Genomic DNA, 18,208 nt, shown 5'->3' with positions numbered 1-18,208 from the left:
TCAAAATAAATAGCACTGCAAAATATAGAGGCAGTGCTTTATTTCTGGATGAACAAGCCTGAAAATGCACATACCGTGTTCTCAAATTCATAGCAGTCTGGTAACTCACGGGAATGGATAGTTTGTAAATCAATGCCCTTCAATTTAAATGACATTTCAACTTGTATGAGCCTGAAAGGAAAACCATTGAATGAGGAAATATATACGTTTATATAGAAAAACTGGTTTAAAAAAGGAGGTAAGAAAATACTTATTACCTGTAAAACTCAAACTTAAAAAAAGATGAGTTCAGCAGCTGCAAATCAGTGGGGGTCTTGTCAGGAAAGAACTGTGGTTTCACTTGCAAACATTCTGGCAGGGGAAAAAAAATTGACATTTCACAATTTCTTCAGGAACTGACCTTATTTTAATTAAAAAAAAAAAAAAATGTAAATACTTCATATATTGGGACAATTCTAGAAACTGTGCAAAAAGCTAGGTGTCACAATGCTGGGCACCACGTGAAGATTCTTATAAAGGATCTAGGTGACTAAATTCTGTTATAAGTACTAAAGTCACCGCTTACGTTAAAGGTGAACCAAATTTTAGTTTTGATTTTAGCCAAAAATTCCAGTGCATTTTTGACCGATACCAACCCCCCCCCCCACCTTCAAAAATCACTCTCTTCCTCCAGTCACCCATTTTCCTCTCCACTCCCCGATTATCCTGTCACTCCTGCCCATGTGAATTCATTTCAAAATGGCTGCCACTTCCCCCACCCCCTCATGTTGGCCCAGGCTTCCTCAAAAGCACCACACATATTAGGGGAGAACAGGGAAAGGGGGCACCAAAGTAGGGGACGGGGTTCTGCAAAGGCAGATTCTTCCTTAAATCAGCAATATGCAAGAGCAGTTGCAATAGCTGAAGCATTGCCACTAAGCACACTGTGGCCTAAGGCCCCTCTCTGCGTCCTGCTGCTGATTGGTTCACTCACAGTGGGAGGCAGGGAGAAGCCCAGGTCAATGGACAGTTCAACTTCATACCTCTGCAGCTCCAGAGTTGTTGGTTTTTTGGGTTGTTTTTTTTTAATATATACAGCATCTCACTAGTAATAAACAGCAATGTTTAATGTTTACCCTGGCCTAAGTCACCTTGCCAGTGCTATAATTCTCTTCCCCCACTGTGTAGTCTTCTATTTTAAAACTCATTATAGTGTTGCTGATTGTTACAAGACCATCATCCTGTGTGGACTCTGGTGCAACTGCCTCCCCCACCAACCCCTCCCAAGTACCTCCACTCCTTCTCTCACACACCACACCTCATTTAATTCTGGATAGAATAGGACCAGCATTAGAGGGTAGAAACAAGATGATTGGCTGGCTTTGGGATTCCCTCCTACATGTTGGTTCTGGGCCCCAACTGAAATACAGGAAGTTACAGTATAGTAAGCTATAATAAAATATTGGAGAGCTGACCTATCTAGCAAGTGAATGTCAAAAGCCATCAGAGGATAAGCGCATGAAAGAATAAAAACAGAAGCTGTATTAAAAGTGCTTTTGACAGATTTACCTATGCCGCAAATGATAACAGGAAATTCTGAAGTAATTAGCAATGTACCTGTTTCAATGGTGGGATCTATGTAAAACGTAGCATTGGAAGGAATGGCTGTGCCTTTCCGGTACTGCTGTTTACAGATGTTGAGGCCTCCCATGTTGTCTTCATCATGTTCATAGCCAACTGTACCCAGTGATACATTCTTCAACTGGCAATACTATTGGGAATTTTTTTTTGTGTGTTAGACTAAAACAGTAAAAAAATGCCGCCAGCTTATAATTCTTCCTCACCCACAGTACTATCTCAGTTCTTATAATGCACTGAAGGTCTGTTATATATTACCAAGGCTCTGTTTATTTTTTATTTTTTTATTTATTCAATTTTCTATACCGTTCTCCCAGGGGAGCTCAGAACGGTTTATATGCAATTATTCACATACTCAAGTAGTTTTCCCTGTCTGTCCCGACAGGCTTACAATCTATCTAATGCAGTGGTTCCCAACCCTGTCCTGGAGGACCACCAGGCCAATCGGGTTTTCAGGCTAGCCCTAATGAATATGCATGAGAGAGATTTGCATAGAATGGAAGTGAGAGGCATGCAAATCTGCTCCTTGCATATTCATTAGAGCTAGCCTGAAAACCCGATTGGCCTGGTGGTCCTCCAGGACAGGGTTGGGAACCACTGATCTAATGTACCTGGGGCAATGGGGGGGATTAAGTGACTTGCCTAGGATCACAAGGAGCAGTGTGTGCTTGAACCCATAACTACAGGGTGCTGAGGCTGTAGCTTTAACCACTGCGGGACTCACCCTACAGAACATCAGTGCATCTGTGAATCATATTGATAAATTTCTTTATTTGTTCATTTTTATAGCTCATCCTCCCCAGAAGCCCAGAACGGGTTATCACAGGGGTAGGCAATTCCGATCCTCGAGAGCCAGAGCCAGGTCAGGTTTTCAGGATATCCACAATAAATATCCATGAGATAGATTTGCATCTCAAGGAGGCAGTGCATGCAAATCCATCTCATACATATTCATTGTGGATATCCTGAAAACCTGACCTGGCTCCGGCTCTCGAGGACTGGAATTGCCTACCCCTGGGTCATCAGGATACATACACAAAGTTTCAGGAACAGAGAAATACGTGCTACAGAGAATTAAATGACCTGCCACCTCATCCCACCCCGACAGAGAACAGTACTTTCAAGGTCAACAGCTCAAGGGAACAGAAAACTTATAAACACACTTTTAGACACCATCAACCAACAGCCTTCCCAATCACACCCCAAAGTCACTGACGAGTCACCCTTTACTAATACATTAACAGGAGTGAAGGAGTTGGACAAATACCGTGCAACCTTACCTGGCTAACTGCAAAAGAAATGCTGTCGTAGACGTCTTGTTGAGTGTAAATTGTTAGACTATAATCATCTTCATCAGTGCCAGAATATTCTTTCAGGAACAGGTGTTTAAAAGACATTGTATTCTCCTCTTTAAAGGAAACCACCAGTTGATTTCTTAATCCAAAAAGAATAAGCTGAAAAAAAAATAAAAATTTGCATAAAAGTGCAGGCTCTGTTGTACCAAGAAGATGGGAACCTACAGGTGAGGGGAACCTGGAAAGTTTCCATATGAAGCGTTATTTAAGTTCAAAATGTCATGAGGCACATAGCCATTACAACCAGCTATAAAACTGTTTACTTTCACTGTTTGTTCGAGGAATTAAGTTATAATGCTTGGATAGAAAACATAAGCCTCTGTGAATCTACAGTATCCCTGCAAACTAAAGGGAAACTGACTTAGGACAAGAAATGAATAGAGATGTTACACTACAGACATGTAAACCTAAATAGTTCTTGGAACATTTTTCTGCCACTATGCAAATGGCATCTTATTCTGCTCTTTAAGGGCTCAACTCACCCAATTTGAGACTGGAAGGAAGCCAAAGCAAATGGTTATTTGGGAAGGCTGTTTAATTACTGTATTTTTCGCTCCATAAGCCACACTTTTCACCAAAAAAGTGGGTGGAAAAAAGGGTGCATCCTATGGAGCGAATAACCTCCCCCCCCGCCAGTTTCCTTATTTAGATCAGTGCCCGCCCCTCGCTCGCTGCTGCGAGGAAGGGAAGGGCCAGGCAGGTGCAGCAATTGCACACCGCCGCCCAGCAGCCTTACCCCTGATCTCAATTCTGACGTCGGACAAAAGGTCCGGGCCAACCTTCTCTCCAACAGCCCTTCCCAGCAATTTGTTTCGTTCGGAGGGAGTGAAGCACCGCTGGGTCCCCGCTCATCCCTTGCTCTCAGTGCCGCGCTGATAAGTCGTTCCCCCCCCCCCCCCCCCCGTGGACATGTCCTCATAGTGGCAGCAGCGGGAGGCAATTAAAACCAACGGGCGGGCAGGCTTGAGGGGGGCAGAAGAGGACAGGCTGGAAGGCAGTGAGGGGACCATAGGAGGGAGGGTGGAAGGGACAATTGTTAGGCCTGAAGGGGGGGGGGGGGTGGAGAGAACAAAGGCTGGAAGGCAGTGAGGGGAACATAGAAGGGAGGAAGGGACAATTTTTGGGCCTGAGGAAGGAAAGAAAGAAATAAATCACCAGACAACAGGGTGAGGAAAAGAACAAAGGCTGGAAGGCATTGAGGGGGACATAGGAAGGAGGGAGGGAAGAAGGGACAATTGTTGGGACTGAGGAAAGAAAGAAAGAAATCACCAGACAGGTCGGAAAAATTATTTTATTTTCAATTTAATGATCAAAATGTGTCAGTTTGGAGAATTTATATCTGCTGTCTATATTTTGCACTATATTCGTCTACTTTTCAATAGTCGTTACTGAAGTGACACTGCATATTTTAAAAAGTCATCTGCCTTGACATATGTGCCCTGTCCCTGCCCGCCCTGTCCCAGCCTACCACTAGACCACCAGAGGAGGGATAGGGTGCAGAGCCTGGCAGGGAGGGGGGGACAGGGTGCAGAACCTGGCAATGAGTGTGGGGTTGGCTGCAGAGCCTGGCAGGGAGAATTTGATTCAGAATATTTTTTTTTTCTTCTTTTCCTCCTCTAAATCTAGGGTGCGTCTTAATGCAGCCTGTAGCTCAGTGTCCCGCAAACTTTGTTGTGCCGCAGCAAACTAAGTGTAGTGGCTGCAGCTCGAGGCATTCGGAAGTGCGCGGATGTCGCCCTGATGATGTCACACGCGCATGTGTGATGTCATCATGTTGAAGTCTATGCATACGTGAAGGCCCTCCTGAGCTGCCAGTGGAGGGTGCTCGCTGTGAGAGGCGCATCCTGTAGGCAGTCAGCCTCCTTCCCAGTGTGTCGCAGCACACCTGAAATCTCAGGAGGCACTCTAGTGTGCCAGGGCACACAGTTTAATATGCACTACTGTAGATGGACTCCATCTCTAGTGCATGGCAAATCTTTCTTTTTCAAGTTTGAGAGGAGGTGACAACTGTACATATGAGAAAATTAGGACTTCCATTATCACAGGAGTACTGTTACAGACCAGTTTGACAGTACCTCCTTGGTTGTTACCTGATTTGCAGAAATTTAAGAAGGCCTTGAAGACAGCTTTATTTGTAGATGCTTTTTTAAAAAAATAATTGTTTGAAGAACGTTTATGAATCTAAACTATGTTTTGTCTCTTTTTATTGTGTGATAATTATGTATGCATTCATGTGAACCGCTTAGGTGTAAGCGGGCTAAAATAATAAATAAAGAAATTTAAAAGGAGCTACAGTAAATGATGTGCAGACTAGATGGAGCTTGAGAGTCTTTTTCTGCCAACAAGGTGGCCACAATTGTGCCTGTCACTTTGTGCAGGCCCCAGTCACCCATGTTGTGACTAGGACACAAACAGCAGGCAGCCTTTCATGACAGCAAAAAATTCACCTGAAACTGGCATTCAGTGCTATTTGCCCAAAGCAGGCCCAAATCTTGGGGGCCCTCCTGGAGGGAGGGATGCCGCAATCTGGAAGACTATCACCTAAGTGAAAAGCTTGGTTTTCCTTTCTCGACTTATGCTAAAAGTGCAGCACAGTGTGTATCCTGTTACTAAAAGCTCAATCGATATTGCAGCAGTGGTCTGATCCTGAAGGCCCAGTTTAAGATCTCTTGTTAGTTGAGCTACACAGTGAACTGCTGAAGAATACAAAATGCAAGGGCGAGGTCTGTTGACAAAGGAGCAAATTAATGATAAACTTGGGAAGCAGCTTCACATCAGGGACAGTACAAAGTACTCTTTAGTCTTAACTTAGCTCTTCATGAAATTATTCTGATCAACATTTGACTGAATATTTCTTTTTTTTCTTTATAGCTTTTTAATCATTATATAAATACGTGGAGGGGCATAATCGAAAGGGACGTCTAAGTTCATTTTCCTCTAAGCCGCAAGTCATCCAAAGTAATAAACATTTTCAAAAAAATACATCCAAAATTTTTTTCTTTCAAAAATCATCTAATTATACGTCCTGCAGATCTAATCATCCAAGTCTCTAAATCGTCCATCTTTATACCACATTTTCGTCCAAGTCAAAAATGCCTAGAACAAGCCCTGTTGGACGTGGGAGGGGGTCTGCAAAGTGATGGACTGAACACCCAGACATGGCACCTAATAGTGGGGTACCTTATAGGGAACTTCACATAAAGGGTGCCATGTCTTCTCCTCACTACAGCTCCCTTATAGGTCATGGTGAGCCCCCTAAACCACCTCCAGAATCCCCTAGACCCACTTATCTACCACCCCTATAGCCCTTATGGCTGCAGGAGCCACTTATATGCCAGTACAAAAGGGTTTTGGGGGTGCACATGTTTAAGTATCAATGCAGTGATTACAGGGGCTTATGGGCATGGGTCCTCCTCTCCATGGGTCCCTAACCCACCCCCAAGACGGCTTAAGCCGCCTCTGTGCTGGACGACTAGGCTTTCTTATGCCAGGCTGCCAGATGATGATGGTATGGAGGCTGAATTTTAAAGGTTTGATTACGATTTTTATGGGGTTGGGGGTCGGTGAACACTGGGGTAGTGTATGGGGGTCTGTATTATGTGTTTGCAGTGGTTATCTGGTGACTTTAGGTGGGTTTTTGTGACTTAGATTATGTTATAAATGGTCTAAGTCACAATGTCCAAGTTCCATCGATCCTTTGCTGTATAATTTTCGGTTATACATGCAGTACAACTAAGTCTAAGCCGGCCCACGTCCAGCCCAACTCCCGCCCTCGACACTCCTCCTGAAACGCCCTGTTTAGCTTTGGTCGTTCAGCGGCACTATGTAGGCCTAGGTCGTTTAGAAATGCATCCAAAACCCGTTTTAATATCGGCACTTGGACGTTTTTCTCTTTCAATTACGAGCCCCATAATGAATAAGGAAAAGGAATAATCCAGTAATGAAAGATAAACATAAAGATACATAACAAAATTTCCTTTCAAGTCCACAGTCAGTGAAGTGCCACACCACAATACCATAAAATATACATAGGTAAACAAATAACTAAAAATCGAGCCACAATATTGACCCGAGTCTAGTCAAACTCATCCAGGGCAAAAATTATTGACTGAATATTTCATCAATCCCCTTTTAAACACCATCTAAATAATGTTAAAAAAAAAAAAATTTATAATACAGAAAAAGAATAGGTAACTTTGTACCTATTTAATCTTTACCAGGCTGTTAATGAGACACACTTGTTTATCCAGATTTTAGTGATATATATGAATGACCATTAGCTTTTCTTTCACATCCTGCAGCATCAAATTAGCAGAGAAAAATGAATCACCGACAGCTGGGCAATGACCGATGTTGCAATTCAGTCACACTGGCCTGCTTCCCCTTTTGCTTAAGATATTCTGAACAAAGTGCACAGTTCAGGGATACTACTATCCCTGCACCATCTTATAAAGATCACACACAAGTTCTTATCATCCACAGGGGCGGTCTGTGGAGGGATGCTGAGCATAGTAGAGGCAAAAAGCAGGCCCATGCGGGAGAAACATTTGCTCATTGGTAGGGACAACCCTGCTTATGGAACATCTTAATGTCTACTCAAACACCAACCACAGAATGGATAAGAAGTTACTTGCAAAGGCTCAAAAAGGGGAAAAAATCTAGAACAGGGGTAGGTAATTCCAGTTCTCGAGAGCCATAAGCAGGTCAGGTTTTCAGGATATCCACAATAAATATATATGAGATGGATTTGAATGCACTGCCTTCTTGAGATGCAAATCTATCTCATGCATATTTATTAGAAACATAGAAACATGATGGCAGATAAAGGCCAAATGGCCCATCTAGTCTGCCCATCCACAGTAACCATTATCTCTTTCTCTCTCCGAAAGATCCCAAGTGCCTATCCCAGGCCCTTTTGAATTCAGACACAGACTCTGTCTCCACCACCCTTTATGGAGTCTATTCCATGAATCTACCACCCTTTCTGTAAAAAAGTATTTCCTTAGATTACTCCGAAGCCTATCACCTTTTAACTTCATCCTTTGTCCTTTCATTACAGAGTTTCCTTTCAAATTAAAGAGACTCAACTCATGCGCATTTACATTATGTAGGTATTTAAATGTCTCTCAAGAAAAATAATACAACAAAAAATCCAATCTCATAAAATATATCAATGTTATTAGCCTAGTGGTGAAGATACCCACTGAAACACATTTTCTAATAGTAGAGAAAAAGCCTCAACTGCATTAAAAAATGCTTTCAATATCAGATGGCAACCCAGCGGGTTATAAGCCAGTCAAATTCTGTCTCATAGGCAAAGTACAAAATGTCTCTATCATATCTCCTCTCTCCCGCCTTTCCTCCAAAGTATACAGATTGAGATCTTTAAGTCTGTCCCCATATGCCTTATGATGAAGACCACATACCATTTTAGTAGCCGTCCTCTGGACTGACTCCATCCTTTTTATATCTTTTTGAAGGTGAGGCCTCCAGAATTGTACACAATATTCTAAATGAGGTCTCACCAGGCATCAATACCTCATTTTTCCTACTGGCCATACCTCTCCCTATGCAACCTAGCATCCTTCTAGCTTTTGCCATCACCTTTTCAACCTGTTTGGCCCCCTTAAGATCATCACATACAATCACACCCAAATCCCGCTCTTCGGACATGCACATAAGTTCTTCACCCCCTAAACTGTACCGTTCCCTCTGGTTTTTGCAGCCGAAATGTGGATATCCTGAAAACCTGACCTGCCTGTGGCTCTCGAGGACTGCAGTTGCCTACCCCTGATCTAGAATAAACGGTACACTTGTCGTGCACATATTTGTTGGTGTGTGCATTTGTCAGGCGCGCATTTGACGGATAACCAGAATAAACATAGGAGCCAACTTTTGAAAATGATTGGAGGTGCTGAACTCATTACTCAAAATTTTCCCTCATCAAGCAAAGAAAAAAGAAAACAAAAGTGCCTTTGGTACTGAGTCACCAGTCTGTATCTAAATGGCAAGAGCAGATAATGTGGACAGATCAAAAACTAGGGTTATGCCAGTTTCTCCTTCCTCCCACTTCCTGCTCCTAGGCTCTCCCTTCCCATTCAGAACATCCATTGCATTTCCCGCCAACCAGCCCTCTCTCCCCTCAGCCCATCTATACCACACTCTTTTCCCCCAGGTTTTTTTTTTCCATTTTCCTCCAGTTTCTTCCTCCTATCTCCTCCTTGTTCTTTTCCCCCCTCTGCACTGTTACATTTTTCTCCTTCTGCACAGGCATAATTTCACGTTTTATATTTGGGGACAGAGTTTAATAATAGCTCTCTGCTTGCTTTACTCTTTACATCTTTTTAATCCTGTCCCGTTTCCCATTTTCCCTTGAACCAGCCTTTTATCTCCCTCTGCTCCCTATAAAGTTTCAAAACAATTTTTCCTAGCCAGCTGCCACTCCATGTGGGTTTACTTCCCCCTCCCTTCACTGCACCCCACTTCTCTCTCCTCTACAAGACAGGCCTCCTTTCATTGGTAGATTTAACTCATCTTCAGTTTGTGAGTCTCCCTGGCGCTTCATTTTGTGCATCATCTGGGCCTCAGAGTGCTCAATTTAATATTGATGAGCTCATTGTAAACCATTTATATAGGATTATTGGAGGCTGCTAGAAATCACAGAAAAGACAGTGATTAACCATTTTGGGTATCGATAGCTGAAATATTTCAACACTAAAATAATGAGTAGAGTGAAAAGGGTAGATGTGAATTGCTTGTTCACTCTTTCCAAAAATACTAGGACTAGGGGCATGCGATGAAGCTACTAAGTAGTAGATTTAAAACAAACCAGAGAAAATATTTCTTCACACAATGTGTACCGTATTTTCAGGCAGATAACGCGCACCCGTGTAAAACGCGCACACGGGTATAGCGCGCAGAAACCACGATTTTATGTACAAAAACTTTTGTATACCGCGCTCACGGGTATACCGCGCATGCAGCCCGACTGTCCTTTCGCCCGCCCTGACTCTCCTCTGGCCACCCCGACTCTCCTTTCGCCCTCCCCGACTCTCTGTGCGCTGTCCCGACTATCCGTTCACCCTCCCTGACTTTCCGTGCACTGCCCCGCCTCTCCGTGCGCTGTCCCGACTCTCCGTTCACCCTCCCTGACTTTCCGTGCACTGCCCCGACTCTCCGTGCGCTGTCCCGACTCTCCGTTCACCCTCCCTGACTTTCCGTGCACTGCCCCGCCTCTCCGTGCGCTGTCCCGACTCTCCGTTCACCCGCCCTGACTTTCCGTGCACTGCCCCGACTCTCCGTGCGCTGTCTCGACTCTCCGTTCACCCGCCCTGACTTTCCGTGCACTGCCCCGCCTCTCCGTGCGCTGTCCCGACTCTCCGTCTGGTCGGGTTGGGCCCATGTGCCTCAGGCCGCGCCCCCAGATGGGACCTAAGGCTCCAGGGCCTATTCTGATTGGCCCACGCGCCTTAGGCCCCACCAGTAGGCGGAGCTTTGGGACGGATGGGCCAATCCGGCCTCATTCCGTCGTTGGCTGCCTGCCGGACAGGCGGGTTTGGCTCCCGTCTGTCCGGCCAACTACCAAAGGTACGGGGAAGGGGGGTGGGGGTGTCGTGGGGGTTGGCCAGGGGGGTCGCGGGTCGGCTGGGGGGGCGGTCGGAGGTTCTTGGGGGGGGCGGTCGTTGGAGAGAGGGGGGTTTGCGTCGAGGGCAGGAGGGCCTGGGATCCCTCCTGGCCCGATATTGTCGGGGAGTTGGGGAGTCGGCCGGGCAAGAGGGCTTGGGCTCCCTCTTGCTCCGATCGTGGATGCGGGTGCGGGTGGGAGCGCGTGCGAGCGGTCGTTCGGGGTGGGGGTGCGAGCGGTCCTGCTGGGGGGGGTGAATCGGGCGTCGGGCGGGGTGGGAACTATGTAAAAAAAATTTTGTATAACGCGCGAGGGGTATGCGCGGTAGGTAAAAACACGTATAACGCGCGCGTTATATGCGTGAAAATACGGTAATTAAATTCTGGAATTCATTGCTAGAGAATGTGGTGAAATCACTTAGCTTAGCGGGGTTTAGAAAAGGTTTGGATAATTTCCTAAAAGAGAAGTCCATAGGCCATTATTGAGATGGATTGGGGAAATCCACTGCTGATTCCTAGGATAAGCAGCATAAAATCTGTTTTACTACTTGGGATCTAGCTAGGTTCTTGGGACCTGGGTTAGCCACTGTTGGAAACAGGATATTGTGCTTGATGGACCTTTAGTCTGTCCCAGTATGGCAATTCTTATGTGAGCCAAGTATAATATAATCAGCCATTATATCACTGATGAGGCTGACTCTTAGGCATTGGTGGAATGAGGCATTATGACATCACAATCTGAGCCACTCCTAAATCTTCTCATGTGTTAGCACTGTAATATCCTGAGATCACACTGCTCCCGAGCTTTTCCCCTTCTGTAGTTATATATGCTGAACTATCACTGCAAATAAACACAATCTTAAATCAGCCCAAAACTGCTCAAGTTGAAATATTACCACTGCAAATGCATGGTATACATATTTTTAAATGAAAGTGCTAAACACTTGCAGGATAGAAGTAGAGACAGAGAGACACAGATCTTTCTATATGTTTTCTAATTGTTTTCTAATGTTTCTCATTTATGAAATATGAAGAGAAATTATGTATATATGAAATATATATAATTTCTGTAATATTTCTCCAATATATACTACTTATGAAATAGATTACATATACATTAGAGAAAGATCTTTCTAAATGTAGAATAGATATAGAAATGATACACACTCTATAAAGTGTTTGTGTTTGTCTATCTGTGCAAGCAGAGTGCACATGTTCATTATCAGCACACATCCACACTTTGCCATGCTCAACCGCACCTCCTCACCCACCGCACAAGCCCCTCTATGCATCTTACTCCTCCTCCTCCACTCTGGCCTAGAAACATACTACTGCCTTCCTCTAATCACCTTACCACATCAGGCTCCCTGGAAAACCACATGGAGGGGACTAACTGGACAGAGGTGGGAGAGCTGGGATAAGACTGGAAGTCAAGGGTCAGCACAGAAGGCTATACAAACTGGTTTACAACTGCAATTAAGCCATGGAGTCAGTGGGATTTGGTGACTAGAGAATGACAAGGAGACAAATTTGTCCCCCTCCCCACAGGATCTATCTCCATCCCCATCCCAAATAGAAAATGACACGGTGGCTGTTACCCGCGGTTAGCTGCAGGCAACCCGCCAAACGGTGGGGAAAAAACGGTGTTCACTGTGGCTACGGGGACAAGGCCATTCACCGCCCTGTGGAGCGGTGAATGGCCTTGTCCCCACAGTTAAAGGAGGGAATGCGCGCGGTCACCTATCGCGCTGCCTCCCTCCTTACTGATTGCTGCTGCTGCCGCCGCCCAGTCCCAACATCTCCCTACTCCCTCCCTGCCCCTTACCTTCATGGCCGGCGATTTCTAAACTGCCTTCTTACAGCAGCTGGAGCGTTGAAGCTGCGTGTGGCTGCCGTAAAGGTCATCTCTGATGCAACTGGAAGTTGCATCAAAGACGACCTTTCCAGCAGCTACACGCAGCTTCAACGCTCCGGCTGCTGTAAGAAGGCAGTTTAGAAATCGCTGGCCACGAAGGTAAGGGGCAGGGAGGTTTGTCGGCACAGTTGTGTGCTGCAAGCAGGAAACACTCCTTCTGCCTTTGACCAGGGCCGGTTGTCTGGGGGGGGGGGGGGGGGATGTGCATGGCAGAAGCGGCTAGGAGGTGTTCTCGCTGCAGGGTGGGTTGCAGTACTGAGGCTTGTATGGATGCAACGGGGACAGGGCAGTGAAGAGGACGGCGGGGACGGGGCGGTGAAGGGGACTGTGGGACGGAGATGGGGCAGCGACGGCGGACAAATTTTTTTCCCCGTGTCATTCTCTAATTCCAAACCCACGAGTTCTGTCCCTTCCCTGCAAGCTCTGTCCTCATCTGCACAAGCCTCGAACACTTTAAAATCGTAAGTGTTCAAGACTTGTGCAGATGAGGACAGAGCTTGGAGGGATGGGGCAGGGACAGAACTTGCAGGGTCGGGGCAGGGATAGAGATAGATCCCGTAGGGATGGTGACAAATTTGTCCCCATGTTATTCTCTATTGGTGACTTTTGGTGCTTGGCTATTCTCTCCCAATGCTCAGAAACAGCGCACAAATCAAACTCTGACCTTGCTGGAGGAATATTTTTTTTTTTTTAATAATTTTTATTTATACATTTTAAACCAAATTTATAAGAATCCTCTTGTGACAGAAAATCAAAGCATTCATATATAGAATAACCAGAAGGAAATACAAAAATCACATATTAAAAGCAAAGAAAAAGAAAAAGAAAAAAAATTTTCATTTAGTAATATATCTTTTTAAACTCCTCCTTAGACCACCAAAGCACACCAGCGCGAGCAACTTCTCCGGCCTTCTGCTTGCGCCGGCCTGGCTCCCCTCTGAAATCACTTCCAGGTCACAGGGCCAGGAAGTGACGTCAGAGGGAGAGCAGGCCGGAGAAGCTGCTTGTGCTGATGGAGATTTAAAGAGATACTGGGGGGAGGGGAGAGGGAGGGCGTGAGTGTGGTGTGGGTGACAGGGAAAGAGTGGGGAACGGAGAGGAGGGTGCCACCTACCCTTGCAACACCACTGTGCATATGATCTGTATGCTATTAGCGTTGAACACTGGGAAGTTATTTCTTAGCACTGTTCTTGCACCGTTCTACTGTGCTGTAGAAAACAGTGCAGGAATTCTGAGTATCGAACATTCGGTGACATTTCTGCAACCCCGTGTCTCCTCGAAAATTCATCTATGCCTGGCAATCCAGCAAGGTATAGCCCTGAGAAACAAAACCTTGGCACCTTCAAGAGAACTCAGGATGTAATCCTTCTAAGGGCATACAGTTCCTTATTCTCTCTGTAAACATTTACAGGTAGCATTTTGGATTAATTTAGCTGAATTTCTGAGCTGGGTGTTTGCACGAGGTTGCCAGTACAGCACATTTGATCACATCTGTTCACAAGAAAACAACATGCCACAATCTTGTAAAAAAATAAAATAAATTCTTATGACAGAAGTTCTTGTGGGCAGGACATTCTTAAAAATAGTATTCCCCAGGGGAATCTACACACATTTCAACCTAATAAATCCATTTATATAATAAATATCCAGATCAAAGCAATATTCATTCTCAAGTTTTGCCAGAAACTATCTTCCACGTAGGTTTTCGATTAGAGAATGACACGGGGAGCGATCCCCGCAGGGAGCTGCGGCGTGGCTGCGGTTTGGCTGCGGGTTATGGAGACTCCAAAGCCAAATCACCGCAGACACGGGGACAAAAGTTTTCACCGCCCGCAAAAACGGTGAAAAGATTTGTCCCCGCAGGCCAATGTACCCCCTTCTAGGAACCGCTATTTACCTGTGTTTCACCGTGTTCGTGACCGGGTGTTTGATGTCTCCGCCATGTTGTCTGTCTCCTCCAACTCTCGATCCAACTTGCACGTTGCCGCATTGACTCCGCCCCCCAATATACTGGCTCCTCATTTGTCAGATCAACCCTTCCTGCCAATAGAACCCGCCCCCCCCCCCCCCGACGATCGCCGGCAGGAAGGTGCTCAGCCCTTCATGCCGACAGAACCAGCCCTCCCCAACGATCGCGGCAGGAGGGTACCCATCCCCTCCTGCCTACCCCAACAGCCCCCCCGACGATCGCAGCAGGAGGATATCCAACCCCTCCTGCCAGCTCCCCAACAGACCCCCTATGATCACTGGTAGGAGGATGCCCAACCCCTCCTGCCGGCCCCCCCAACGGCCCCCTATATCGCCAATAGGAGGGTGCCCAACCCCTCCTGCCGGACCCTCCCCCAACAAACCCCGCCATCCCGAAACACCACCCTTAGTCTTACTTTCCAAGTTGGACCAGACAGCTCCTCGCTCGTCTGGCCAGCAGGCCTGCCTCCGTCCAAATGAGGCGGGCCCGCCCCTCCCCTCCCCTGCCTAACCCACAGGATCCTAGGGCCTGATTGGCCCAAGCACCTAAGGCCCCTCCTATAGCGGGAGTGGCTTTAGGTGCCTAGACCAATCAGGCCCTAGGATCCTGTGGGTTGGGCAGGATAGGGGCGGGCCTGCCTCATTTGGACGGAGGCAAGCCTGCTGGCCATACGTGTGAGGAGCCGTCCGGTCCAACTTGGAAAGTAAGACTAAGGGGGTTCCGGGGTGGGAGGGTTCGTTGGGGGGGGGGGTCCAGCAGGAGGGGTTGGGTACCCTCCTGCCGGCGATCTTAGGGGAGGCCATTGGGAGGACCGGCAGGAGGGGTTGGGTACCCTTCTGCTGCGATTGTCGGGAGGGCCGTTGGGGGGGTCTACAGGAGGGGTTGGGTGCCCTCCTGCCGTGATCGCTGGGGGGAGGGGAGACTTGCAGCCATAGCCGCGGTCACTATGCTAATCACGGCAGGGAGATCTTTGCCGCGATTAGGTACAGCGGCCGCGTCTACTTACCATGTAGGCTAACATTGTAAGCATTAAAAGTACATGTCGTGTTTGTTTTTGTATAGTTATTAACTAATATTTAACTAAGTTTTAAAGTTTTAAAGAATGTTTCCTTTATACGTAAATAAAGAAAAGTATTTAAAATCGTACCCGTTTGAGGCTTTTATGTATGCAGCGGTGACGGTGACGGGGCAGTGAATGGGGTTGCAGTGGCGGTGACGGGGCGGTGAATGGGGTGGCAGTGGCGGTGACGGGGCGGTGAAGGGAATGGCGGTGACGGGGCGGTGCAGAGGATGGTGAGACGGGGATGGGGCGGTGACGGGGACCAATTTTTTCACCGTGTCATTCTCTATTTTCGATGTATCAATTTAGACATCACATTTGCAGCAAGCAATCCATAAATCCATGAACCTAGGCAGAGTTCGAAAATGTGGTCATGGGAGAGAGCAGAAAACAGAAACAGAGCAGGTGGATTTAGGTTTTTCACGTCTCGAAAACGGTGTTTTAAAACAGCAACAAACAGTTTGTTTCTTTTTTTACCTGTGTAGTTACCATCACAATCTTCAAAATTTGCAGCCCAAACTTCCAGGGAATCTGCCTTCTCGCTCTGTACTTCTCGCACGGGTTCATGAAGTAAAACTTTAAATCCTCTCGTAAAACCTCTTCCTCTCTCTCCGTACCCAGCTGATGCATTGTAGTTCTGCCAGAGGCAAAAAAAAAAAAAAAGGGAGAAGAAACTCAGAACAATTTTGTTAGAGAGGCAGCCCCTGCAGTACTTAAGGTGGAACATCTGATTTGGGATCTGTACAGGCACTGTGCAGACAAACCCAGCACACACTCCCCTGGGCCAGTAACCAGGAAGCTTAGGGCAGGTCTCGTCACTCCCCCCCCCCCCCTCCAACCCCGCCAGTCAATACTGCTCTGTTCATAGTTGTTTGCAACCACTGTATTCCCTGTAGAAAATTTTTTAAAAAGACACAGCAGATCATCACACTTTCAATCTGAAATACAGGCGTACGATTTCTTGGAAAACATCTCGGTGCACTCTGCCCTCTGCCATTTATACAAGCAGGTTACAGAAGTTGAGGAAATACACCGAGAGACACCCCCCTCCCCCCCACCCGAAGGTTGTGAAAACACTGTCAAGCTCTGGATGTAAGAACAGCTAAAAGGTTTGTTAGCCTACCAGGAAATGACAGTGTACAATAGGATTTGCTTATCCTAACTGAAGTGAAACTAACGTGGCAATTCAAAATGTCAATTTCCAATATGCTGGGGGTAGGGAAGGACGGGAAGCCTCTACAGCAGGGCTCAATCTTCTTTTTGCTTCCCGTGCCCCTGTAACTAATCAAATGAAACCCTCACAAGCCCCTTGCAAGGGTTACCAGATTTTACAACAGTAAAATCTGGACATGTGGCCCTCCCCAGTTCCACCCAAGACACGCTCCATTCCACCCCAACCTCTTCTCCTCAAGCTCGGAGCCGCGTTTTGCAGGTCCTCCAAGCGTGCGTGGGTGCGACGCGATGACATCGCAGGCATACGTACATGCATGCGACGTCACCGCCTTGCAGCCATGCATGCGACGTCACCGCCTTGCAGCCATGCATGCGACGTCACCGCCTTGCATCCATGCATGTACAGATGCCCTACAGATGCGGCCCCGGGCTCAAAGCTTTTCAAAAACTGGACAAAGTGCCGGGTTTTGAAAAGCCATCCAGACACCTGGACAATCCCTCCAAAAAGAGGACATGTCTGGGTAAATCCAGATGTCTGGTAACCCTATCCCTTCTTACACTTCCGTGCCGTCAATCCCGCGCCGGACTTATGAGCACCGCCTTCAAACAGTTCCTGTTAGCGCTCTGATGGAGGTGTGGGGGAAACCCCCCCCCACACACTACTGTTCGTGCTCACGTTGGGAGGGGTGTGTATGGGAGAACCCCCCCACCCACTACCTTGAAAATTGCCGATTACCCAAAAACCAAAGGAAAACGGAAATTTCCAGTGTAACGGGGTTCCCTCCTCCATCCCCAACATGAGTGTGAACAGTTGTGAGTTTAGTGGTAGGGTTCCCCCCAACCCCCTCTCGCAGCACTAACAGGAACTGTTTGAAGGCGGTGCGCATAAGTCCTGTGCGAGACTGTCGTTGCGCCAATGTCCTGCGCGCTTTCGTTACGGAACCGACTATCGACAGCCACACGTGAAGGAGTGACCTAGTGGTAGAGCTGCTGCCTCGGCACCCTGAGGTTGCAGGTTCAATCCCAGCACTGCTCCTTGTAACCCTGGGCAAGTCACTTAACCCTCCATTGCTCCAGGTACCATAGTTAGATTGTAAGCCCAGCAGGACAGATAGGGGAAAACACGGTCAGATTCTCTAAGCACTTCCTCCCAGTTTCTTGGCACCTTTTGGGTTGTGGAACGAATTGTCTGCATTGCCATTATGGCCTATGAGGAAATTTGCTTTGATACACGAGTACTTTGGATTACGAGCATGCTTCTGGAACGAATTATGCTCATAAACCAAGGTACCACTGTACATTACATCAACTAGCTCACCTATAGCCTTATATTTATTCAGACCTTCAAAGAAATGATGCAAGTTGGTAAGGCAAGACTTCCCTTGGTTGACCCCATGCCAACTCTGACCCATTAAACGGTGTTCGTCTTGTGTTCCATAATTTTATTCTTTATAATAGTTTCCACTATATTGCCTGGAATTGAAGTCAGGCTTACA

The 18,208-nt window shown here is 46.7% G+C and overlaps 1 protein-coding gene across 4 annotated transcripts in view; it reads right to left on the bottom strand.

Annotated features, from left to right (window-relative positions):
* The window catches only part of MCOLN2 (mucolipin 2), a 97,110-nt gene that overhangs the window by 71,238 nt on the left and 7,664 nt on the right, over nucleotides 1-18,208 (bottom strand). For all 4 annotated transcript variants that reach the window (XM_033917073.1, XM_033917076.1, XM_033917075.1 and 1 more), the window contains exons 2-6: nucleotides 16,017-16,176; nucleotides 2,898-3,071; nucleotides 1,597-1,750; nucleotides 258-351; nucleotides 75-171 (exon numbers count right to left, since the gene is read on the bottom strand). In XM_033917073.1, the coding sequence (XP_033772964.1) occupies nucleotides 75-171; nucleotides 258-351; nucleotides 1,597-1,750; nucleotides 2,898-3,071; nucleotides 16,017-16,176 (679 nt within the window). The remainder of the gene's footprint in view (nucleotides 1-74; nucleotides 172-257; nucleotides 352-1,596; nucleotides 1,751-2,897; nucleotides 3,072-16,016; nucleotides 16,177-18,208) is intronic.

Source organism: Geotrypetes seraphini, chromosome 12 (genome assembly GCF_902459505.1).
Source record: "Geotrypetes seraphini chromosome 12, aGeoSer1.1, whole genome shotgun sequence".
In the NCBI taxonomy this organism is placed as follows: domain Eukaryota; kingdom Metazoa; phylum Chordata; class Amphibia; order Gymnophiona; family Dermophiidae; genus Geotrypetes; species Geotrypetes seraphini.
Note: the sequence above shows the minus strand (reverse complement) of the source record. Positions and strands in the feature narration are given on the sequence as shown.